This window comes from Vanellus vanellus (assembly GCF_965231255.1).
Source record: "Vanellus vanellus genome assembly, chromosome: 9".
In the NCBI taxonomy this organism is placed as follows: Eukaryota; Metazoa; Chordata; class Aves; order Charadriiformes; family Charadriidae; genus Vanellus; species Vanellus vanellus.
Genome location: NC_138914.1, coordinates 3,485,603 through 3,511,323, shown reverse-complemented (window position 1 = coordinate 3,511,323; position 25,721 = coordinate 3,485,603). Strand labels below are relative to the sequence as shown.

Here is a 25,721-nt window from a genome sequence, read left to right as displayed (position 1 = left end):
AACCCGGATTATCCAAACTGCTGAGGAGGGGAACACACCACTTTGCAAATTGGTCTGTCCCATTGGCAGGAAGCAGAGCCCTTACATTTTGAAGGAAGCCACTACCAGGTGTGTTAGTTCCTGAAACCTTCCATCTGGTTGCATCTGTTGAGAGAGCCCTCGAAAGACTGCTGCTGTCTGTCCATCTTGAGGTGATGTCAGGACGAACAGAGGGGGACATGCCTTCACCAGTTGTGGCAGGAACTCTTCTGTGTGGAATCAAAAGAATTTTTTTTTTTTTCTCAGCCAGGTTTAGGATAACTTTTGAACACTTTTGGGGTTCTTTAAAGCCAAATTCTTTAATCGCAGGTGAGGACATAATTTTGACCGAATGCCAGTTCTTCATAACTAACACTACAACTTCTTTAGGAATGAAAGTATGTTGTCCCATACCTTCTTCAAACTCATTAATCTTTGCTGATTTTTTTCCAAAGCTTGCCTTCTGCCCACTCACACAGCTAAAAGATAGACAGCTCATTTGCCAAGTAAATGACACTCTCAGTACTTCAGAGTACATGTCTGTTTTGACTTAGATTTTGGCTTTGCAGTGACTTTCATGCAAGTCCTAGAGACATTTTTAAGCAGACTCATTAACAGGCAGTACTAGAAGAGGAATTTGGAGGTTTGGAACTCAGTGAGATTTTTTTTTTTTTTTTTTTTTGCTTGTTGTCTGTACAATGAAGGATTCAGTGCTTGTTCAAAGCTGCCCAACTCCACTTTTTTAAAAGTTTAGCAGCCCAAACCTCCGCATCTTTTGAAGTGGCTTGTGTTCCCAGGTCGCTAAGTTATTTTCAAAAATCCTATGCAGCTGCCCTTTGTAAAGAGATAAGCTTGAGAAAATGTGAGTAGCAGCATGTAACTGAATGCCACTTTTTATACCCCACATGTCAGTGTGCAGGCAACTTAAAGCTGAGGCTATTGCTGGTCACACTCACCTGCCAGTAGCCCTGCAGCGCTTAACCAGCTGCAGTGACATCCAGAGATCAGGAGGAAGGTACTCGCAGTGGGAAGCTGTGGGTAGATGCTTCAGGCTGAAGATCACTGACTAGTGACTCTGCCTGCTGCTACCTCATTTGATGAGCCAAGCTGGCCTTCAACATCAGCGATGCCGCAGCTTTACTGCTTGCGTAGAAGGTGGTTGTGTGTTGTGTGAGGTGTCTGCAGTGGCTTGTAGCTTCCCATGCCTTGCCCTCTGTGTCAAATCTCAGAAGCCTCATCTGCACCCTGGCAGGGAGAGAAAAACAGTTTTCTTCCTACCACCTTCCAAACTGCAACATGAGTAGCACTTAAAAAAAAAAATATCCAAAACCAGAGATAATACAGGCAAGGGGACGAGATGGATGGAAAACTAGGAAAAAACAAACCCTCCAGTATTAGTCACTTGTAAGTGGAGAAGATTACAAGCAGACTGTACACTCCTTGACAAAGGGGAGCAGGAGGGAAGGCGGCTGGTTTACAACAGATACCTCCTTCCTGTGCATGAAAGGAAGCATTCAATTGCCTTGTGGTGAAATGCTTTTGGCTCTCAGCTGGGGTGGAGCAGGCTGTGAAGACACCCACACCCAGATGCCTGGGGCTTGCTGTGCACAAGTGTAAAATGATAAGACACCTCCTGAATACAGAAGTCTGGACCCTGCCAAGAGTGCATGTGAACTTCAAAATCCATCTGTTTGACGTCACTCTGTACCTCTCAGGGCGTGGGGAAGGAGGGGACTGCTCTTTCCTGTAAGCCGTGGAGGGACTCCAAATGGGAGTGATGATTGAACACAACCAGGACTGATTTCTGAGTGTTACCTATACATCTGGGGACTGAGGAAGGGTGGTGCTCCCAGGCCCTAACCTAGCCGTACAGGCCATGCAGAAAGAGCAGTTTCTGCCCACTGTATCTGACAGCGTGCATGTTAGGTTATTGCTCTCACTCACTTCTGGAAGAGCCTTCCTGTGTTGCCTGTACGGAAGACTTCCCTATAACTGGGTACCAAATGCCTCCTGCTCCCTTATGGTCATCCGGGCTCCCCCATGGGTATCTTGTAAGAAAATTTGCAGACTGCAGTTTTATTTTCTGATCAAGCTGTTTTGTATCCACCCAGTACATATCACCTCTTATGAGGTGGTTGTGGGAGGCAGGCACTGGTTGGCACAGAGGAGTTTGGAAAATACTGGTTGGATTGACAAGGGCTGTTGTTTGTTATTTTTCCTCAGAATACTCTCTTACAACAACCTAAGCAGGCTGGATGAGGGAAGCTTGGCAGACCTCGGGGGACTGCACGTACTACGACTGAGCCACAATTCCATCAATCATATTGCAGAAGGTGCCTTCAAGGGACTCAGAAACCTACGTGTCCTGTAAGTTGCCCCCAGCTTTTGTCAGCTGACATCTGTCTTACCTCCACAGTTTGTGTTCTGCCAAACTGTTCTGCTTTGAAGTTGCTTTGGGTGCCTTCACCCTCAGCGTCAAACTCTCCTACACGTCGCTTGGTTGTTTTCAGCAGCTGTTGCATTTACCCTACTATTCAACTTCAGTGAACTTGAATTTTTTAGTTAAGAGTAATTAGGAGAATTGCGGTTGGATTGCTCAGTGTTTTACAGTGATTTCAGAGTAAAGGGCTCCAGAGTAAAATTATAGGAACATAGGACAGGATCCTGAATCTAGCTCAATTGAGCAAAAATCCCTGAGGTTTCAGTCCTTCAGATAATAGTAGTATTTCTCTTGCCATCATATTGACTTTAATTCAAATTCTTAGGAAAGGACAGTTTCTGTTGGGTCATTCTGCACTCAGGAGGAGTAGGGAATGATTCCTTCCAATGGCAAAGCTGGAAATTTGAATAGCCTCTTAAATGTGCTATTGAGCATTTTTGTGTACTGTTACTTCTTTTTTTTTAATTGAATAACAAATGTAAAATCCTGGGCGAAGATGGTGTTGGAAAAAAAAAAAAAAAAGATGGCAAAACAAATCCAGAGGTTGGGCTGGGGATCTGATTATACAAGAAGCGTGACAATATGTGAAGCTTCACCCAGTCTTGGGTCCAACCATGGGAGCAGGAAGCTGCTTATGGACACCATGAAAATAACCAGAAGTTTGTTTCTTAAATACAGAATTGGGCTCACTTGGGTCATGAAATGTTCTGTTGCTCTAATTTTCGTGGTAACCTCTAAACAAGAAAAAAATTGACATGCTATAAAGAGAAAATTTTCATGTGCCCTAATATTGAATTGCAAAATGATACATCCAGTGGTAGCTATGGCCATTTACTGGAGACTTTTATTTTAAAGTCACTGACACAGCATAATACCTGGAATTGTCACACTGGAAATGAGCTTGCCATCAAGAAGATTGCAATTTCTAAGATTGTAGGGCTAATAGAGACCATTGGATGGATCAGTCTGACCTCCTCTGGGATGCCAGCTATAGAATTGCACCATTATACACTGTTAAGCCCAAGAGCTGCGTTAAGACTGAGGTACATCTGGGTTTGCCTTAGAAACATCAGAAGATGGGAATCGGGTTCTTTAAAATGTCCATTCCTGCAGCTGTGTTGCCTCGTCTCCCTTATTTATACCTGCAGAGCTGCTGGCTGTTCTCCTTTCTCCAGAGGCTGTGGGCTCAGCACCTTCATCTGGCACACCACAAAGTTCTCCCAGCCTGTGTTGTAGCACTGTCCAAGCTCCCAGGCTGGTTGAGTTCAGCAGGCTGATTTAATTCTTCCTTCAAAAGAAAAAAAAAAAACCACACTTTGATACTTTTATTCCTCTTCAGAAGCCCATTGTGGCCTGAGTAATTAAAAGGAAATGAGAACAGAGAGAGCTCCCCTCTTTACAGTACTTTTTGCATCTTACTCTTTCCTTTATTTTGAAATTCACAGTGAAGGAAGTGACTGGAAAGTGAGTTTGGGTTTTGTTAGCTTTTTTGCCTTTTTTTTTTTTTTTTTTTTTTAACTTAAGCCAAAGCCTTTCAGCCACTGGGCATTCAGAAAGGGACCTCTCTGAGGCAGCTGTCAAGACCGGAACTAAAGGTTTCCAAAGAAAAATGGAGGGAAAGGGGAGCTGGTAGTTCTCTTTGCTCTACAGTGAATGTGAAGCCTCTTTTATGTCTAGGGCCAAGGGGGGAGGAGAAGGGAGTGTGTGAGCGAGCTCTAATTTAATAAAGAGAAAGGCCTATTGGGTCCTGCACCTGGTGAAAAAGACCCGAGCATGCTTTAATTATGGCCTATTGTTGGGGAGCCTTTGGTGGGTGTGAAACTGCTGAAATGTGGAGCTATTCAAATAGAGGTCAGGCCCAGAGACCTCGGAGCACAATGATTAACAAGGCTGCGAGCATTCAAGCTCAGCCAGCCAGAAAGAATAGGAAATTGGCAACAGGGGCTGGGAGAGGAGTTTGAATACAAAGAGAGCCAGGCCAAAATACCCCACTCTTTTTTTCCCTCTCTCTCTATTTTCACTCATTTGTTAAAAAGGTTTTTATTCCTCCTTTCTAACAGTAAACCTTTGAGTTGCCTCTGGATGAACAAGCAATACCATTTTCTTTTCCTTTTTCAAGAAAACACAATGTGTGGCAGTCAATTAATAAAAGTGTGTGTCAGAGAGCTCCTACAAGCTGTTCCCACTTGTCTGCCTTTGCCATGGGAAAGGGTTTGCTGGTCCAAAGACTGGTAGCCCGTGGTAGAACTGAAGAGGAAAAATGCCTGAGAAGGGATTTGCCCTTAAAAAACAAACAGAACAACAGCCATTGGCTTGGCAACCACAGGGTAAACGTAGAAACTTAGCTCCAGGAGGATATGTTTGCTTCTGCCCCGCTCAGATAGTGCTGAAAATGTCAGCACATCAAAGCATCTCTCCTGGACTTCTCTCTTATGCCACCGCAGCATTATGTGCACCCCCACCCTGCAGGGATGTTGAGTTTTTATGCATCCCTTTGGCATAGACCTACCCACGGATCACCCTGACATCCACAGTGATGCTGGCTAAGGCCAGGATTCCCCAGAGACATCAGATTCAGGTCTCACGCTGAAGCCAGCTGAGAAACAGGAATTGTGGCTTTTGGCCATCTCCTTTCACATTTTTGGTTCACACACCAAAGAGAAGCAAGCGAAGATTGCAGCCAGCTTAGGTACCGAGAGCAAAAGTTTCAGCCCCATCTCAGCTGAGGAAAACCATGCCAATACTGAAACTGTCCAATTTTTAAAATTTTTGTTCTCTTCTGTTGGGTTATTACGTGCTGCATAGCCCAGAAGCTACACTATGATGCCCCTGTTTGGAATGTTGCAAAACACAGGCGGCTTTGTTTCGGAAATATTTTTCTTTTTTTGGTCTTTATATATTTAAACTGGAAACGTTCTGATAATCTTCAAAAGGTGTGAAAGGAGTACCTGCGGGTTCGAGGGGTTATCTGGATGGTTTAGGTTGCTTTGTTGTTGGTTTTTGCTAGGTTTTAAATCAGAGTGATGTAACAAAACCAACAAAGCCCATTTATTTTTTTTCTGTCTTTTTACTTAACATTAGAAATGATAAATTTCTGTCTGTGTTGGTGGGTATTCATTGCTAGCTGGAATTAAAGCTAGGAGGGAAGGATTTTTAAACAGACTGTTTAAACAGCTTTTGTGGATCTCTGTGTTTGTTCTGTGTGCTTGTTTTTCTTCAGACCTCTTTGACTCCTGTAATTGATGGTCAGTTTGAAAGCCAAAAGCAGCTAACTCTGAAAAAGGAATTCTTACTCATTTTTTTTTTAAAAGTGGTTATACCGAGAGTTGGGCTTCTGTAGTGATGATAGTGCTTTCCTTTGTTGGACTTTGAAGTTCATTGCCAGAAAAAAAATGCAGGTTCATATAAAATACACCAAATCATCTTCTGAAGGTATAGTTATAGACAAAGACATGTATACCTTGGAATAGCGAAAGTTCTCTTAATTCACGATAGTAGCATTTAAGGAGAGCTATTTTCTTGCAATTTAGTTTTGGGACTTTATTTTCTTTTTCCTCCTTTTGTTTGGATGCACAGAACTAGAAAAGGAGTGAAATCAACCTGTTAAAAAAGTAGCTACCTGCTACTGCTGCTGTCTGAGAAACAGAGTGTTTCAGCTAGGAAAAAGTGAGGGCATTTTTTTGGAATGAGCCATCTCAGCATGGGTCAGTGCAGGAAGAGTGATTAGTGCCTCTTTGCTGCCCGGATTGGCTTTTTCTGATAACTGTCAGGAGAAAACGGGAAGCTCTTCACGTGGCATTCTCAAACTTTCTTCTGTTTTTTTTTAACGATGCGCCTAGGACTAAGACACCGATTATGAGCTCTCTCATGTCCTCTCTCTAGGGAACTGGACCACAATGACATCTCAGGCACAATAGAAGATACTAACGGAGCCTTTACAGGCCTAGAAAACCTGAGCAAGCTGTGAGTATCCCGGGGTTTGAAGTGCTGCAAAGCAGTTGTGCACTGTGACTGTGGGGGGGTGGGTCTCTCTGACTCAGCCTTCCTCCCTTTGGAACAAGATAAAAATCAACAGAAAATCTGAGATGTAGTAGCTTTGCAGGCTCGCTGCAAGAGTGCAAATGTGGTTATCAAGCACTTGTGTTTCTAAGCAGAGATGAGGTCATTATAGTCCTTTTAAAGCAAAGAACAGGAGGTGCCACGTGCTATAGTTGAGAGACACAGGAGAGAGAAACTTGTTCTCATCTGTAAGATTCAGCACAACTGTTCTTTGCTCCCAAAAGCAAACAGCAACAAAAAAGACCCTTTTCAGTCTTCAGTGTAGCACTGATTGATGCAGCAAATAACAATAAACAGAAGAGAAAAATCACCCTATTTCCTGTTACAACAGAGGATTGAAACAGGATTCATTTCTGTGGGATACTCTGTCTGAGAGTGATCTTTTGGGCTTGCTTCCATGTGCAGCAACAATAAAAGGCACCATGGGGCACAGGCTCTTAAAGAGATAAAAAGAAACCTAAGGCAAGCATGCGCCTTGCAAATGTTTATAGCTTGCTTCGCCTTCGCAAGTATTTTCACATTGCTGTGTGCTTGTTCGTATTCCATTTGAAATCAGCTATATAAATCAGCCCTGTCAGAGAAGTCTCTGATGGCTTGTGACAAATCAAGAGTCTTTCTAATCATTACCTCTTGCCTTTGTTTAAGTTCTCAGCACCCCCCTATCACGCTGTCTCTGATGCTGAGATGGCACAGCCAGAGGTGCAGTAAAAGTACCTCGATGGATAGCAGATGGCTAGAATGAATCCTGGCAGGCGGTATATTGTCACGATCTCATTAGAGACTCCTGGGGGAGTGGGAAGAGCCGTGGCAGGATTCGTGGGGATGTAATGCTTAGATGGAGAAGAAAAATATTGAAGTCACAAACATAGAGGGCATTTGATCATTGTTGAGGGGAGTCACTGGATCCAAGAAGAGGGGAACCAAGTTTTAGCTGCGAGGACAGTGAGGCAGAAGGCAGAGAAGGACTTAAGGGCTGGGGGAGTGAGGCAGGGAAGTGGAAGTGTGGGAGAGAGAGAGGGGCCAGTAGGAATCGCTGTGCGTGTGGAGTTGGGAAACCTTCCCACAAGTTGCTAGAGAAAAGGCAGAGGAGCAGATGTATCACAGTATCACATGTGGTGGGTGGGAGAGTCCTTGGCTGCTGTTGCTGAAGTTTTTGGTTTGAAGAAACCAGTGAAACCATGTGAGCGGCTAAAAGGGTAGTGGGAGCAGAGGCTTTGTCCAGAGGGATTTGCAGGCTGTAGGACTGTGAGTCTGTAGTGCTGCTTTGACACAGGAGAGAAGGGGGAGGATAGGAGCAGAGAGAGCGAGCTGTCCTGGTGGGGCATCCCTCCAACATGGCCGTTGGCTCGGGAGCAAAAGTGGAGTCTCAAATGATTGGGGTATGTTAGAAATGCTGGGTGCAAATATCAGGAGAGAGGTGAAAAAGCCAGATGAGGGAAAGAGTTCAGCAAAAGGATTGACTCAGCAACCAGGAGAAATGAGCAGAGGCTGGGAGGTACGGCAAGGAGTGAGAGGAGAAAGGAAGGGGGCAGAGGCAGCCTGCAGGGTTATGCGGGTTGTGTGTTAGGAGCTCTGGATAGAGCAGCTATCGCTCCTCTGTGAAGTAGCCATGTCCTGATCTGATGTTTATCATCTGGCACAAGGAACTGCTTCAGAAGGTGTCTGGTTTTGTCTGCCATTAGCAAAGGATGCAACAGGGGCTTGCACAAGTCTAAGGAAGCCGGGTTTGCCTCTTTTTTCACATCGTTGACCTCTGTCTTCCATTGCACATGGAGTTGGGCCAGTTCTGGGTCTGGTTGAATGCAGGGAAGGACATGTGCCCATGGTTTGGGGGGGGAATTGCAGATAGTTTCATAGCCTGGAAGAGCATGTGGATCAGGTTGGTCTTGGGTAGGCAGGAGTGGTTAGATTACCTAATAAAGCAAACCTGCTGTTGGACAGACAGATTGCTGGGATCGTTCATTGTCAGCCAGAGTGTAAGGCTAGAAAAAACCTCGGAATATGAGATTATTTTATTGCATTTCTTGAGGCATTTTGGGGACGCTTGGGAGTGATCAGTTTTAAAGGGATCTGCTCTGGTCTGTTTTAGCTCATCAGCACATAAATCCCAAACTTGAAATTTCGTCTAAGGCTGAAGTGAGTTTCATTCTTGCTGGCAGGATTTTTTCGTAAATAAAACTAAATATCAGCCTTTACAGCAAACATTTCGCTGTGTGATTTAGGGCCTGTGTTTAAACTGTCAACCGGCTTTAAATGCATTAGCATACAAAAAATAAATAGGCACTTCAGAGGAGACCTTCCAATGAATTAATAATCACCTCAGCTCTGTGGAGATTGCCTTAAAAGCTGTTCCCCTTTGATCTGGCACAGATTAGCCTCTGAAAGGATTTAGCACAGAGAGGGTTGTTTGCTGAAATGAAGGTGTTAAACTGAGACGTGGGGAGACCACTCACTTTAGCCTTCTCTGAATTATAGATGAAGCTCTCCAGGACGGAGAGCACAGGCCTAAATTAAAATGTTGCTTCAAGAAAGAGGGAGTCGAGAAGCACCGAAGCATAAAAAGCATCAGTGGAGTCACGGGGGAACAAGGAGTTTCCTAATTATTCAAGCTGCTAAATGTAACCGGTTTTTTGATGGCTCACTCAGTCACTGAGATCTTCCTGCAGGTGCAAAACTGGCTGGAGGAGAAAATGCTGCTTTCTAATGAATTGCGTGCCTAGCGTGTAATTACACTTATGCAATCACCGGGAGAGCATGCTTGCGCCTAGCTCTGCCGGCAGTGGAGGAGCGTCTCTGGACTGCAGCAGGCAGGCTAATTGTGGAGCTGCATACCGCCGCGTTTGCATTCCAGCGTGCCGCAGCCCTTTGAAGGGGGCCGCTGGGTTTCAAACCATTTCGGAATTGGCGAAGTGGTTAGTTGAGATTTGAAAGGCGTAATGATTTTAATGAGTTTGCTGGGGCATGGCGTTACTATGACTGTGTTATGTATTTCTCATGTATATAGCCATAAAACTGTATGCGCCTATACAAGTGGTGTATACATTGTGTATTCACATCCCCAGATGTACTGCTTATCTCTGCACAGAGAAGTAAACATATAACCAGTATCTCCAATTTTCAAAGTCCAAGATCCACTTTCAATAGAAATCTCCAGTTATCAAACCCGAGCTTAGCGTAACATCCTCATTGAGGAATATAGCTCCAGAAATTAGTATGTATGGATGCAGCCATATGACCCGAGTTTGCATATAGTAAATTATTTACTGTATTAATCATTCTAATGGATTTTTCAAAGCCTTCATTAATACAACATCCCTTTTACCGAATGATGGTACACATGATTGCACACATCCTTTGGTGCTTGGGGTATTTCACCCAGAGCAAAAAGCCATACACACTCTTGTGCAATAAATAGGACCTCTGATGCTCTGGATTTGGTGCTGTGGCAAGAAGGTCAGGAAAGTTCACTGTAGATATTTAGAACAATACTGTCGATAAAGCAGGTTGCAGATATCTGGAGCCTTTAATCAGCCACCAGCATGCCTACAATAGCTGCCTTTATTCTCGCCCCAAGTCAAATAATTAACGAAGGGACAGAGCTCTGAAAATTAAGCTGTGGTTTTGTACCAAGTTATCTCTGCCCATAAGAAAGGGCTTCGAGTGCGTGTCTCACTATGGAGGCTGGAAGGTGGCTATGCCTGAAACCGAAGCTTTTGGTTGTGTTTTGCTCTGGAACGGTAAGATTTGTGATTCTGGGGCCACAGATCTTTTGTACGGAGCTAGGAGTAACTGGCCTTTCCTGGCTACTGGAGATTTAGAGTGGTGGCTCCTCTGGCAACAGCACTGTCAGGGAGATTGATTTTGTGAGGACCTACTCGTGGTCATAGTGGTGCCCAGTGGCAGGCACCCAAATTCCCTCCAAAGACAACAGGCAGCAAGGACAGACTGTGATACAGTCTTGGTCTTCCCTGCCATAACAGTCAGCATGATGAGCCCCATTTTTCCTTTCTACCCAGTATAGCATCCACTGCTTTCATCCACGCAGAAACTGGGCTTTCTGGGTGCCGCTGTTGAGACTCCAAATTATCCTGATGTTTAAAGGGTGCTTTGTGGAAAACCCTAACAAGCTCCTGCAAATGCATTTGCTCCTGCAATGGCCACACATGCTCCATCTTGTACCCCAGCCTCCTTTCCCCAGCCTGCAGCAAGCAGTGGGACCATCATAATTTTAGGGCCTTTCTAGGGTGCAAATATAGGTTACAATCTTGAAGGAAAACTCAATCAAATGCAGCACCGTATGTGCCAGTTTTTTGCCTGAGGTGTTAGTGATGACCTGCATTGGATACCTCATGAAGCAGGTGGTGATAAAAGATGCACCTGGAAGATAAACCTTAGACATGGAGAACCTGGGGAAGGAAAGCATTTCCTAATTAATGACGTTGGTTGATGTTTTATTAAAACAGTTGAGGAGACTATCCATTTTGCATGAACCCTGCCCCTGACCAGTCACCACTGGTCAATATTTGTAGAGAACTGTTACTTTGCAGATAGCAGCTGGGCTGTGGTCTCTCCAGCTGGCCGATGCCTGCTGAGAGTCCTCTTGCTGCTGCGTAGCACTGTCTGCTGATTCGGCGGAATGCTCTCCGGTCACAGATGTAAGCAAGCATGCTCCTCAGCTCTGTACATCACCTTTTCACTTCTTCCTTTTGCCCCTTGAAATTACCACTCAGCTATTATTTATTGCGTTATATTACATTGCTGTTGTATTTATAATAAAGCAGGGAAGGAAGTCAGCAGTCACTTCGGTTAGCTGCTGTATAAACGTGCAGCCAAGAGACGGCCCTCAGCCCTTGCGTGTGGATGTCCATTCAGGCCAAGCTGCAGTGAATAAATTACCACCTTTTTACTATCTGGGAAGAAATCAGAAATGAAAAGTGTTGCTGGGAGAGACCAAAGTCTTGTTAAACTGTCATTGCACTTAATCCTGTCCACAGCTAGCCTGCAAAGAATAGAGGGGACCTTCTGTTACTCAGCAAGCTGGTTTCCAAGCACTGGAGCAAACCTGCCTTTTTACGTGATACGGCACATTCCCTTTAGTGCTGTCATCACTATTAAATTCGAATACAGATAAAAGGATTTAATTTCAGGAGCAGGAAAGCGAGTGTACTTCAGCCCTCTTAATCTCCATGCAGTTCAGATTTCCCAGGACTTACACTGAGCGCGTATATCAGATAAAGCCACACTAATTGTGTTCTGTCTTTTTCTGCCCCCCCCCCCCCCCTCCCCATTTTCTTTCTGTTTATCTGGCACTGGATGTTTGGAAACTGCAGAACTCTGTTTGGAAACAAGATCAAGTCGGTGGCCAAGAAAGCGTTCTCAGGGTTGGAGGCCCTGGAGCACCTGTGAGTAACCCACCATGCCGCAGAGTTTGGGAAGGGGGGTCTGCCAAAAGTAGCTGCTTGAGAGATCTGCTAGCAATTTAATAGCGTCTTTGTAAACTGAGAAGCCAGTCCATTTGTGGGGGCCACCTGCTTCCTTCTCATTATAAGTCTGCCTCAACTTTGGCCTTTTTTTGTGCCAGGAACAAAGTTATAGAGCATATGGCAAATCTGCATGCTCTTAATTCTTTGATTTGTTCTTGGATAAATATCGCCTTGACTTGCACATTGCTTCTTTGCAGGCTGTTAGCAATGAGAATATGCTATTTCAGATGTAGCCCTCTGTCCTCCTCCCTTGCCTCAACTTCCTCCTAAATCTAGGCTCTGGCAGCGACACATGTTGCAAATGACTGCTTACGATGCAGGCACCGAACGTCCCCATTCAACACAACTGCCTTAGAGCGATTTGCAAGAAGTAAATTTTGGCTGCCACTATGTAATTTTTTTTTTGTGTCCCAAGGCTGATGACTCCAGCAGTGATTCATGAATAACTTCCTTTCTGAATTAAGACCAGTTAAAGTATATGCAGTTTTGCTCTAGATGTTTTATTGGCTGTTGATTGTATGAAACGTTATGACCATTGAGAGCATAACTGAAGGGTTAGGACTGCCTGACTGTTGGGGTACATTCCCAGATAAAGATTCCCTTATTAATGTTCTACTGAGATTTTCCTCTGTAAGCAGTGCTTGTCTGTCCGACACTTCACTTAGTAAACTTAAGCCCTAAATCTGACACTATGCTTTTTCAGAGGACAAGTGAATTTTTTTAATTAGCAGTAGTTGTGAGGGAAGCTTTTAAGAATACCTTCTTTTGGAAACATTGCAATGTTTTTCGAACACAATAGTATCCTCTCAAAGTCACTTTTAAATAACTTCTCAGATGCCGTTTAGTGCAAGTATTTGCTTTCTTTATGTTTGCTGAAGGTCTAGCCTGGGATACAACATTCCTGACTATCTTTGGTTGTCGAGGGGGCTGAGGAATTTCGGAGCTATGGATGATGGAGGTAGCTGAGACTGAGAAAGTGTAGTGAGAAGATGGGGTAGGGAATGACTTAGTTTTTTATTCCCATAATTTTTGTTTGTTGACTATTGTCCAGCAATACTTACTCAGTATTAAAGTGTTCTATGAGCTGTAAGTGCATCTGGCCTTAACAAGGAGCTACCAAATCACACGCTACTGGAGTCATTGCTTATACATGGAGAGACTTTGTCACAGCCATAGCATCCCTTTTGTTCACATTGCCTTTGGTTGTGTCCTGTAGGAACCTTGGGGATAATGCCATCCGCTCAATTCAAGCAGACGCTTTTGCGAAGATGAAGAGCCTGCGGCAGCTGTAAGTAATTGGAATGTACACACCATTAAGGAGGCAGGGATCCTTCTTGCTCTGGACATGAGAAGTAGCGTGTTGTTTCCAATGGGGTGTTATCCGCATTACCACTCATTTATTTTCTTCCCCCTCCCCCCGTCCTCCTGTGCAAGGTATTTTTACATACGAGCAGTGGTCACGGGAACATCTTGCATTTAATAGTGAGTGAAATTAGATCATTGGAACAGGTTCTTCCAGCATGTTCGCATCTGTGCAATTATTCATCTCCCCTCAGGAAGTCCAGCCCTGGTCCTCTGTTAGGCATCTCTCCTCATGCTGCCCCCGATTTAATTCCCAGTGGCCCATCTGCTCCTTTGCTGTACCTATGTTTAGGGTCCACATACAGTACTGACATTTCAGCGATAAGCACCATTTGAACTGGATCCACTTGTCATCCAGCCTTCTGGTGTAAAAATACGGATGTGTTATCAGAGCTGCTGCTTGTGCTCCAGGCTTGGGGCTCTGCACTGTTATCAGACACTGTTTCCAGTCTTGCCTGGTTTCCTTTACTCTTCTTCTCCATAAATATTTAATCCACTGTCCGTGCATTGCTACACTCTGGAGTAGTGCAGTGTCAGTGGAACAAGAAATTAGTTATTTGGTATTTGGGCAGATTCAGATTCTTCTTCCTGACGTTGGAAATGGGAATTGGACAGTTGCTGTTAGCAATGATATTTAATACCAGTGACTGGGGAATGAATAAGATAAATGTTGCATGTCTGTTGTTTGTTTAACCACCTTATCTTTTGCATTGTCTCTTGAAACAAAATTGAGGCGAAAGATTGATCTTATTAGAGAAGAGCTTGTGGGATCCCAGATGTTGTGAAGGAACCTTTATACCATGTAGAAAGTGGCTTTCAGATAGGGGACATACACATGCAGAATGCATTGTACTGAAGTCATAAATACTAAGGGTGTCTCTGACCTGTCCCAGTTAGCCAGCAGTGTTTATGCCATCACGTATATTAAGGGCTACACATCTTTCTAGGACAGCAAAGTGGACAACTTTGAAAAATCAGATCCCTATGTGCCTCATTCCCTCCCTCTCCCGTTAATTTCTTTCTTTTCCCCTTTCCTGGCTAGTTTCAGACTTCAGGATTTCCCGAGGTTATCTGGTAGAAAAATGGGAGGAGATTTACATTTTCTTACAACACAGTGCTGGAGTTGGGATTCTGCTGTGCTTTTGATATCCTGCTCTTGCACAACTTTGCAGTGTTGCAGGACAGGACTTCTCTGTCCAGGGCCATTTTCCCAGTCTCTGAGGCATCTGCACATTCTATTTGAGGGATCAGACTGGGTTTTCCTAGGATCTTGGACCAAACTAGACCAAAGTCTGAATTCCCTGTTAGTGTAAACTTGCAGTTCTTCACTGGCCTCAGAGCTATGCTGAGCCATAATTTGGCCCACAATAATAAAAAATTTGCCCCTTTTTCATAGCTCCTTTCTTAACAGAAGGTGCTAAGTAAGTTAGGATGCTGAGAAGTGTTTTTGTGTTTTTCTTTCCAAACCAGTCACTGTATGTATTGGATTTACACAAATGTCTTTGGGCATTTATCTTCCACTGCTTCTGTTAATCAGTAAACACAACATCAGCTACTCCTCTTATCCCTGATGAAGCTGGTGTGCAAACGTGTACCTTACAGAATGCAGGCAGGGACCTCTCCACTTGCTCCTCTGGTGTTGGCCTTTGGTGCTGGGGAGTGTCACTGCTGTACAGGAGTGCGTTGCTCTATGTGGAGATGAAACACTGTTTAAATGTGTTATGTATTTAACATCATTAGTACCTTGAGAACAACCCTGCAGTCCTTTTTTTCCTTCCACCCATGCTGGGGAGGGGAAGGAGGAATATGTCTAACATGAAAGGGCTGTGAGCTTTCCAGCGTTCTCTCCACGCGGGACTCACAGCAGGCTCGTGTTGGTTTTGTTTCCCTGCAGCCACATAAACAGCGACAGCTTCCTCTGCGATTGCCAGCTGAAATGGTTGCCCCAGTGGTTAGTTGAGAAAGAGCTGCAATCCTTTGTGGTGGCCACCTGCGCCCATCCTGAGTCACTAAAAAGCAAGAGCATTTTTGCCATCCTGCCAGAAAGTTTTGTGTGTGGTAAGTCTTGCCTGTGTGTTTTGAGGTTGTATGAAGGGTAGGACTCACTTGGGAAACATTTTCTTTGACTACCAGCATGTTATTATGAGAGGGTTTCTGTTTTGTTTTGTTATTCAGTCGGATCAAAGGAAGCCCAAGCCTGCATTTTAAAAATTTGTCATTGGCTACAATTTATTTCCCACCAAAACCACACAGCGCATTGCTTGCATCTAGTGTATTCCTTACAGGGCTCCCTGAGTATTGAATCAAAAGGGACTAATGCTTGTTCCAATTCCAAATGGGACTGCACAGACACTTCCCCAATACTCTCAGTTTGATACTACCAAGACTACAGCTGTAATTTTTTTCACTCTGCAGTGCTCTGAGCTTCTTCATCTTTTCTCCCTCTTGGAAATAATAAAGGGTTAAAAAAAAAAGGCAGAGGAGAATCTCTCCCTCACAGCTCCTCTTTGGGGGGGGCAGTAAGGCATTACACGTGAACCAAACAATGGCTAACAGTTGCATTATAATCTTCTTTTTTTCTCCTATGGTTGTTTCTTCTTCTACTCAGTACTGACTGCTGTTCTGGCGCTCAAACGCTGCAGTTGACTCTGCACCTGAGCTGTGGTTCCAAACAGCTTTACTTAATAGGCAGCACACACAAACATCTACTGCCTCCCTCGTAAGGAGAAGAAATGGAAATGATCAGAGGAGGCCAAAGAGATGCTGCTCATGCATCCAGTTTTGGGGCAAAATAAAGGCCTGGTTTGGTGAGCCAAACCCTGTGGTGTGGAGCCAACCAGTGTGGATCCTGTGAGGAGCAGCACATGGCTGTTTGATGAAGGAAGAATGAACTTTTGAAAACACTGTTTAACTAAGTTGAATGCATGACTTGCATTGAATACGGAACAAAAGCTTTGTTCCAGCTGCTGTCCCATGTCCCTCTCGATCCCAGAGTCTGCCTAGGTGGCCTCAGTCTGAGCGAGTATGTGAGGCTTGCTGTGTTCAGCTGGAAGAAGAGAGCATGAAGGCTCCATCCCCACAGCAACATCACAAAGCGAAGACAGCTTTGCTTCTCCGGTGCCTGCCAAGTCCTCCAGGCACTAGTACTCCTGGTTCCAGAGCCCTGGCTGTTTAATTAAACCTTAGTCAAATATTAAATTACACCATTTGTAGAAATCTAATAAATGAATCTGCTTGGAACCTTGCTAAAACCAACAATCTTCAGGGCAGAGAAAGAGTGTGCAAAGCTTTCCACCCCAGACGGGTGACAGGCAAATACAGCTGCTTCTGCTTTGACAGTGTGTGCTGCGGTCGCCTTGCTCGTGAGTTTATCCCTAGAGGTGGCATTTGCAGCCCTTTAAGTGTCCTCCTGCTCTCCCCTCCTGCCTCATGCTAATGCAGGCCGGGAGTTGAAGTTTCAAATTCAGTATTGCTCTAGGTGCGTGGGTTGTACAAGGAAGGATATTTTCTTTAGACCATAGTATCTTTCTGAGGTTCAGCTACATTGGTGAGGAGAGCTTAGGCATCTTGTAGGTGTTTAAAGTCTCTAAGTGACCATCTCAGTCCACTGATTACAGAAAGAACCAGAGGAACAGGAGTCATAGCTTAGACCAGCCTCTCAGTGGAGCTGTGCATGGCACATCTACACTGTAGAGCCAGTCTTGATGGTGGAGTGCTTTGCAGCAGCAAGCTGCTTTCCTGGTGTAGGCAACAGTGGATGTAAAAGCAGATGTGCAGTAATGTCTTTCACTTATGCACTGCTCATTTCTCATTGCGTCTCTTTGCTTGCTCCAGTCTTTCCCCATAGTCCAGAATTACCTATGCCTGCTATTTTCTCTTAGATGATTTCCCCAAGCCACAGATCATCATCCAGCCTGAGACAACAGTGGCTGTCCTTGGGAAGGACATCCGTTTCACTTGCTCCGCCGCGAGCAGTAGCAGCTCCCCCATGATGTTTGCATGGAAGAAAGACAATGAGATGCTGCACAATGCTGAGATTGAGAACTTTGCCCACGTGCGGGCAAAGGATGGCGAGGTGATGGAGTACACTACCATTCTGCACCTCCGGCATGTCACCTTCACCCACGAAGGGCGTTACCAATGTATCATCACCAACCACTTTGGCTCTACCTACTCCAACAAGGCCCGACTTACTGTTAATGGTGAGTAGGAAGTTGCTTTCTCATTCCTTTCCTCTGTCTGAGCTCGAACAATTCTTTGGGACCCACTTTTGGCAGTCAGTTACTTCTGAGGGTCCATTCCTCATGATGAGGAGCTCTTCACACCAGCTGTTTGCATCTCAGTGGATGCTGAGAAATGCCATGTGAGGAGCACACGCCAGGCTTGTGGTGGCTGCCATCCAGCCAAGCACTCGGCCCGTTCTTAATGGCTGTAGCTGCCTCTTTTTAGCTGTTCCGGTAGAGTCTTTGCCCAATGAAAGGGGCAAATGAAAATGAAAACACATAAGGATACAAAGAGGGGCTGTAGTGATTGAAAGTTTTCTGTGGGAGAGAGAACAGGGTTTCTTTCTAGGTTAATCGGAGAAGAAAATTAGCTTTGATCCCAGCTCTAATGATCTGGGGGGGTGGCGGGGGGGGGGGGGGGTGTCTAGGACACTGCAGACAGGTATGTGCTCCAGAAACACAGGGTTAGTCCCCAGCAGTTTAGATATATCCTGCAAAAGCAGCTTGCCATCCTCTTGGCTGTGAGTAATTATCATGTTAATCTCCTCCCTAGGAAGGAAAACTGTTAGAACTGCCCAGAAGATGGTGTTTTCCCCAAAGAACTGCTCACCCCTTTTTCTTGTTTTTCTTTATCAGTGTTGCCCTCATTTATCAAAACTCCCCACGACATCACCAGCCGGACAGGGACAACGGCACGGCTGGAGTGTGCAGCTGAAGGACACCCCACCCCACAAATTGCCTGGCAGAAAGATGGGGGCACGGACTTCCCTGCAGCCCGAGAACGCCGCATGCATGTCATGCCTGACGATGATGTCTTCTTCATTACGGATGTGAAGATAGAAGACATGGGTGTCTACAGCTGCACAGCACAGAACTCTGCAGGGTCTGTGCTTGCAAACGCCACCCTGACAGTGCTGGGTAAGATGCATTAGTGCCCCAAGATACCAAGTGGTCTGGAAGTGGGAACTGGAAGGGATTGCTGTTAAAGCTCTTCAGCAGTTGCAGATACAGAAAAAAGACGACGAGTCAGTGCTCTGCATTAGTCTTGTGTCATTCTTTTACACTGTAGGTAATTAATGAAAAGTACCCTGCTAATTAAGAGAAAGAGTCATAAGTTGCATTTCCTCTAGTGCCAAGGAAGCCCCTCCAACCACTATTTGCTGGCTGAGAAAATTACTTCAAAAGGAAATTGCGCTCCATCTCTTTTGCCCTATGAAATAATTCATGTGTGTCAGCCATTGCCCCTGGTCCTCAAGGGTTTCTTTGGTGGGAAGACTATCACCACCCAGATACGGGAAGGCCTTGGTTGTGACTATTAGATCTGTTGTGGTTTGCAGCTGCCGTGCTCCTGGGCACATGGCTGTGTAGTGCATTGCTGTAGATTTATCTGCAGGAACATCAGTTATGTTCAATACTGTTAAAAAAAGATCTGTTGTTACGCTGTCCCCAAGAATTAATTTTTGTGTTTATTCCCCTGCAGAGACACCGTCTTTGATTCATCCACTGGAAGACCATGTAGTGTCCGTAGGTGAAACTGTGGCTCTTCAGTGCAAAGCCACAGGGAGCCCACCTCCTCGCATTACCTGGCTGAAAGGTGACCAACCCCTGATCGTGACAGAAAGGCATCACTTTACCTCTGGCAACCAGCTGCTGATTGTTAGGAACGTTGTCTTGGAGGATGCTGGGAAATACACCTGTGAAATGTCCAACACCCTGGGGACAGAGCGCGCACACAGCCATGTGAGCATCTTACAGTCTCTTGGCTGTAGAAAGGACCGTACCACTGTGGGGATCATCACCATTGCCGTGGTGTGTAGCATCGTGCTGACGTCTCTGGTCTGGGTCTGCATCATCTACCAAACCAGGAAGAAAAGTGAAGAATACAGCGTCACCAACACAGGTAAGGTTGGTGACAACACCGCTAAGGCTTTCTCTAAACTTTTCTGCTGTCAGACTTCCCCCTGAGGCTGAATCGGCACGTCAGGTAGCCACACAATCACACTGGAAAAGCCGTTGGCTTATCTCAGTGGTTCTCTTGGCTCACAAAGCTGGAACCAGCTTTCACTTGCTGTTGAAGCTTGTTCAGAGCTGCATTTCTCCCCTTGGCTTGCTCTTCAGAAAGGTCTTTTCCACTTGGCAGTAGTTTCAGCCATTGCTTTGCTACTTTGATTTTTCCATGACCATAAATGATAACTCTTGAGACAGTCTGGATTGTGTCCATGATGCCGGGAACCTGTCTTACTTCTTGGGAATCTATTTTCAAATACTTTGTATTCAAAACTCGAAAAATTAGACTTTGAAGCTGGAATCGCTTTTTCCATGTTGCTTGGAAGAGCTGTTGTAGCCCTGCTGATGAGTGGTATCCCTCACTTTTTAGGGCAAGAAGCAGTGTTTATTGCTTCCTCCTGATATTCAAAGGGCATAATTTGGTGCTGAAATAAGTGTTGCAGTGAGAATAAACTCTCCTGCCCTCAATGTTATGCAGCCTCTGAACAGATACATGGAAGAACCACCCTAAGCCTTCCCCACCCTGCTGGGATTTGCAGCCTTCCTGTATAACGCTTAGCTTTAGATATAGTATGACATTGGATTTTAAAGACACAGGCTAGGTAGGAAGTCTTGGATACCATACGACCAGTGTGATGCGTCAGTGGGATTTCCCCAGCCCTGAAAATCTAGGGCTTCATGCCTAGCATAACTGAGTTTCACTTTGTTTTGTGTGACAAGGGAAACTGAAATCGCCTGATAGATGATGGAGAGAGCCAAGGATAGCTGAGGGGCTTAGACTTACTGGCCTGCGTAGGTGAATCACAGACCCTGTTCTCCAGAGTCTTTTACTCATGACATTGAGTGACAGAGGACTTCAGTCAAACGAGGTACTCTGAATTTCAGGGGAAAAGAAGGATTTAATTGTTCTGAAGAGACAGTTCCACCTCCACCTACCTTGTACTGGCCATGCCAAATGGCTTTATCAGCACTGTATCTCACAGATTTAAGCTTTGAAAAATCAGGAGTGGGGCTTCCGAGGGGAATGGGGCATTTACGCAGTTCAGTTTCTGTTGCATCTACAGAAAATACCAGTTAAAGATCTAGTCCCAAATCCCTCTTGTAAATGTGATTTTACATGCCTTTGAAAACAGCAGCCTTTATAATCTTACTAGGAACTGACGTTTCTCTGCTCACGTTGCTCTAGATGAGACTATTGTGCCTCCTGACGTGCCAAGCTACTTATCTTCACAAGGGACTCTTTCTGACCGGCAGGAAGCGGTCATCAGAGTAGATAACCAACAGCCCAACGGGCACATAGACAGCAACGGTGAGAACCAGTTTAATTATTTTTTCTGTAGTGCTGTATCTGAACTTGATATGAGGAGGTAGAAATCACAGTACAAAGTACTTCTGTGCTTGTTAGGAGTTATCTGAAAGATCTTCATAATGTAATTCTCTAGCTCCTGCATTTATGCAGAACAAGGTATCTGTCTTTCACTTCACAAAGCTGTCCTTTCCCAGTAATAACAGTGTTCATACAAGCAGACCGCTTCAGAAACTGCTCAGTCAGGCCCTAAGGACTATCTTTTTGCTAATTTTGGATTAGCTTTTTGGCACCAGAGTTAGCCATCGTTAAGCTCTACTAGAAAATACATTAGCATTGCCTGTCCCTGCCTTCAGGCTTAGAAAGTAAATGTTGGGATTTTACAGTATTTAAACACAGCGTGTTAGGAAGGAGAAGTTAAGCGTTCTGAACCAAGATTCTCCTGAGATTGTACAGCATTTATTCTGTTAAACATTAGCTTAAAATTATCTATCATCTCCATTGCTATTTTTCTCCCTTTCACAGCTTTTACAGTAGAAATAAGACTTAAAATGTCATTTAACTGAGAGCAGATGGCTGTAATCTTTAGCCAGATGCTTCGTTTGTTACAGGTATGTGTCAGACTGATGCTGGAAGGTGTCCAGATGTTGAAGCTCCCAGTGTAGGCTGTAGACAGCCAAAGCTGTGTATCGGCTATAATAAAGACACTTGGAAAACTGAAGACATGGCTGATGGAATGCTTGTTCCAGATAAGACAGGTACAAAACCCATTAATCTGGAAAGGTATTTTGTGTTTGTACAGATCAGAAAGCCCTCCGAGTCAGACAGTATTAAGACAAGAAATTCTTACCTTCAGAAGAAAAAAGCCCAGAATGATTCTCAGGTGTGAGCACAGTAAATTTACTTTCTCCTGCTTGCTTTGATCCTCCAACAAGCTTGGATAGTTTGAATTCGAGGAACTGTCAGGAAGAGGCAGTCTGAAGCTCACTGTCGCCATTCCTTGCAGCTGGCTGATCGGTATTTTGATTTGAGCTGTTCCTAAAATGTGAGAGGACTTTCAAACTGAAGGTGTTAAAATTTTTCATGTGCTTTAAAGGGAGTGTCAACTTCAAAGCTCAGTGCGCTTTTTTTTTCATTTTCCAAATTTAAAGGTTGTTTTGGGCAGTACACCTGCCTCTGCTCTTTGCCAATTTCTTGGCTGTTACACTCATACTTTTCTATTTTTAGGATGTGTTTTCTATTCTCATGCTATATTGTAACATCCACAGAAAAACAGCCAGTGAAACAAATTTTCACTCCAGGAGAAACCGTAAAGTTTAATAATGGAAAGTCGTCAAGTGCACTAAGGAAATTAACTTTCAACATTTGGAAACTCCTTCCTGCTTCCTTCTTTGAATTCTGCTCATCTATTATTATCACTAACAGTAATAACTATTTTGAGATAATAATATGAGTTGACAGTGATCCCTGTAAAGTAGCAGCACAAAAATAAGAAAGGTAACTTGGTATTTTAAAGCAGGCACAGGAAAGTTCCACTTTCTACTTCTTCCCTGACTAGAAAGTCTGGAAAAAGAAATAAAGGCACAGTTTATTTAAAAAAAAAAAAAAAGTAAGTCATAACTTCTTTGGAGTAAAAAAACCCCAACCAACTAAACCTATGAATTGGAACTACCTTTAGTGATAGCTACAGAGTTCTGGAAGACGCAGGTATTTACTGGCCCTGTATAAAAGCAAGAAATGTCCATATTATTTAGCAAGAGATTCCCACACTGCCAAGGGACAGATGATCTAAACAGAGCAGCCTTTTCCTTCCGCAAGTTGTGTGCTTCGGTGCTGACAACTTCCACCTGGTTAATCTTCGTTTGTTGCTGTTTTCCCTTCCTCCCTTAAAGGCTATGGACTGCCGGTTGTGTGCACGGACTGCAGCGGCAGCACGGACAGCATGAACGTCCACATTTACCCCAAGGAGTCGGAGTATTACTCTGAGAGCCTTAAGACTATGGATAGTACCTACCCTAACGCACTGAGCAGCATGGAACGAAGTAGGAAGAGGGGTGCGGGCACCAGCCTTCTCCATCCTCAGCCGTGCAACGGGATTGCCAGCGGCAAGAGGATGGAAACAGACGGGACCCTCTACCCCAGCAACCACGACAGAATAAGATCTGTGAGCACGACCAGCCCGCTGCTTGCAGATAAACACAGTACGTGTTTCCTCGGGGTTGTCTTTTTCTCCCCAGATGTAATACCACACCATCTGGGTTCTATCAGAGCCCCGTTTTCTCCTGTCAGCTTTTTTAACTGGCTCAAGGGCGTGAATGATGGTGGCAGGGTTGGTTTTATGAGGAGCGCTGGCAGGCTGAGCGTCAACTAACCACGCTGGCTCTTTGGTTTTTTGCAGGCTCTTCACAAGCAGTAGCAAAGCCTTCAGAGCTTAACAACCTTAATTTGGTGAGAGCTTCACCGGCAGGAGGGTCATTAAAGCAACTGAACGTGCTTCCTGAAATGTCCCCAACACTACTGGATTTGCAGAGCAAAGCAGAAGTGAAGCAAGCTCTCCTGTCCAACGGCTAAGTGCCCAAACCGTGCGACTCCGTTCATGAGTTGAAGCCACCGAACAGATCGCTGGACTGAGAGGACAGACTGCCATGTGCAAATTAACAAACACGCTATTATTTTTTTTAATTTTTTTTTTTGCACAGAGTATATAGGCTACTTACTTCTACCTCAAATCTCGAACTGATGACCTGTCAAAGGCAAACAACTGAGGTATGAGAAACAAGCTTGTATGGGGAACAAAATCCTGTTCGAGCGTCATCTGTTTGTATATAGTTTAAAACTTCCCTGAGAAGTATGAAGCGTTCAAAAGTTGTCTTGCATATGAAGCACATAAATGCAAGGGATTATTGTGTAAAGAGAAAAGTATTTGATACAATTGTACATAAGAGTTTTCATATATAAAAATATATATATACAAATATATATATCTTTTACAGAGGCTATTTTAATCTTCAGTGCATGGAAAACTGAGTGAAATTTTTCAATTTTGGCAATATTGTTTTCAGTATCAGGTTGCTGTTAAACTTTGTGAGCAAAATAATTCTGGTGCCTTAAAATGCATAAGCAGAACTTTAAAAAGCCAGACTGTTCCAAAGGGATTGTCCTCTTTTCAATGGAAGTTCCTTTAAATCAAATATCAATTGGGTTACTTAGCACAAATTTCCTTCTTCCCCTTTGAAATTAATTGCACTTAGCACATTTAAATAGAGATCTTCAACTGTTTCAAATGAAGTTTTTAGGGAAAAAAAAAACACCACACAGTGAGAAATTACATAGCAACCTGATTTTTTTCCTGTTGGTGGAAGAACTTAAATTCCATTACTTTTCAAACTGCGTAAAAATTAGGATTTGAACTGTGACTGTGTGATGTTAGAGTGGACCACACAAGAGGCACTAAATAATTCAGCAACAGTGCAGAGCCCCGAAACAACCAGCCAAAAAGGCTGTGGTGATTAGTGAGCAGTCATTACCAAAATAAGTAATTTGTGCAGTGAACTGTGGGGTGGTCTCATACATTGCACCATTCCACAAACAACGTGGCAGAAGGCGTTGTCTGCCCGTGTACGCTGCGACAGCACTGATCACCTACAGACCTAATTGCAGACATTTCCCCTCCCAAACGAATGCAGCTTTACCTGTATAAGGTGCATGTAACGATACACAGCCCAGCCCTGCTCCAGTATACTGTGCCAGTATAAAGCATTTTCACATCCCCCCCCAAAAAATATCTGTTCTGGGCTGGGGAGGGGGGGGTGGGTGTTGAAACCATAGAGCTGTTATGACAACAAAACTAAAATCACACTCTTAAGCTGACAGCTGGACCATTAATTCATCTGATACATTTTTTTTCTCTGCTACACAATATTACACTTTTTTGTTGAATACCATTACCCCCACCTGCAGCCAAACTCTTTACATGAAATTATCCGCTTCAAATGAATTAGGCTGCTTTGCGAAGCAATTTGAGGTTATTCAGAAATACATTTATTTAGAAGGGAAACTGTATATTTACAGCTGAAAGTACTCTGTTAAATGGAAAAGTCCCAAATATTTTTATGTGGTCTTTTAAGTTCATCCATGAATGGGGGGAAAAAGAAATACCCACATTGGCCAAACAGATCTTTGTCACTTCTAACTTCACTATGACGCTTTTTATTTATAGAAAGGCTGCTTTCTGTTGGTGTTGGTACCTGTGGATGGAGGACTCCCTTCCAGCTATTTGTAATTTGAGTTCTGCTAACATAAGGTTGCTAACTCTGGTGATGACTACTTTGGGGGAAGATTTATTTGGGGGTTTCGTTACTTTTTTTTTTCCTTAGGAGCAACTCAAATGCCAGTTCCACTGAACCGAGTCTGGTGGAAATCCACCTTTGCTAGTACTGTGGCTCAAAACAAGCATCAGAAATAAGGGCAGAAACATTTAATTTTCTGTTCAGATCCATCACTTAGGGATCTGCCCGAGCGCTACCGTGTCCTGTCCAGCCTTACCTTGAGGAGCCGAGTTTACTGAGAGCCTTACCTTGAGGAGCCACCGCCTCCCGTAAGGGGAAGCCTGTTGCCCAGTAGTTGATTGCCAGCTGAACCCGAGCGCGATGAAGCAAGGCATAATTCCGCCAGATACCTGTCTGTATCAGTTCCTGACTATTGACACGTTTGCACTTTGAGACAGGTGGCGAATTATGTTGAGTGCCAAGTTTATTCAAAGCGAAGGAAATGGATGTTAGAAAATTATAAACCGAGCGTCGTTTTCCCCTTTACTCAAGGGA

The 25,721-nt window shown here is 44.3% G+C and overlaps 1 protein-coding gene across 1 annotated transcript in view; it reads left to right on the top strand.

Annotated features, from left to right (window-relative positions):
- LRIG1 (leucine rich repeats and immunoglobulin like domains 1) overlaps positions 1–23,780 on the top strand; it is a gene marked incomplete at its 5' end in the record, with an annotated part of 92,568 nt that extends 68,788 nt beyond the window's left edge. The window contains 12 exons of the mRNA XM_082487876.1: positions 2,242–2,385; positions 6,341–6,421; positions 11,848–11,919; positions 13,217–13,288; positions 15,257–15,420; positions 17,244–17,564; positions 18,222–18,503; positions 19,066–19,485; positions 20,779–20,901; positions 21,510–21,656; positions 22,791–23,099; positions 23,297–23,780. Coding sequence (XP_082344002.1) covers positions 2,242–2,385; positions 6,341–6,421; positions 11,848–11,919; positions 13,217–13,288; positions 15,257–15,420; positions 17,244–17,564; positions 18,222–18,503; positions 19,066–19,485; positions 20,779–20,901; positions 21,510–21,656; positions 22,791–23,099; positions 23,297–23,469 — 2,308 coding nt within the window. The 3' untranslated portion in view covers positions 23,470–23,780. The remainder of the gene's footprint in view (positions 1–2,241; positions 2,386–6,340; positions 6,422–11,847; positions 11,920–13,216; positions 13,289–15,256; positions 15,421–17,243; positions 17,565–18,221; positions 18,504–19,065; positions 19,486–20,778; positions 20,902–21,509; positions 21,657–22,790; positions 23,100–23,296) is intronic.
- Between the last annotated feature and the right edge of the window lie 1,941 nt (positions 23,781–25,721).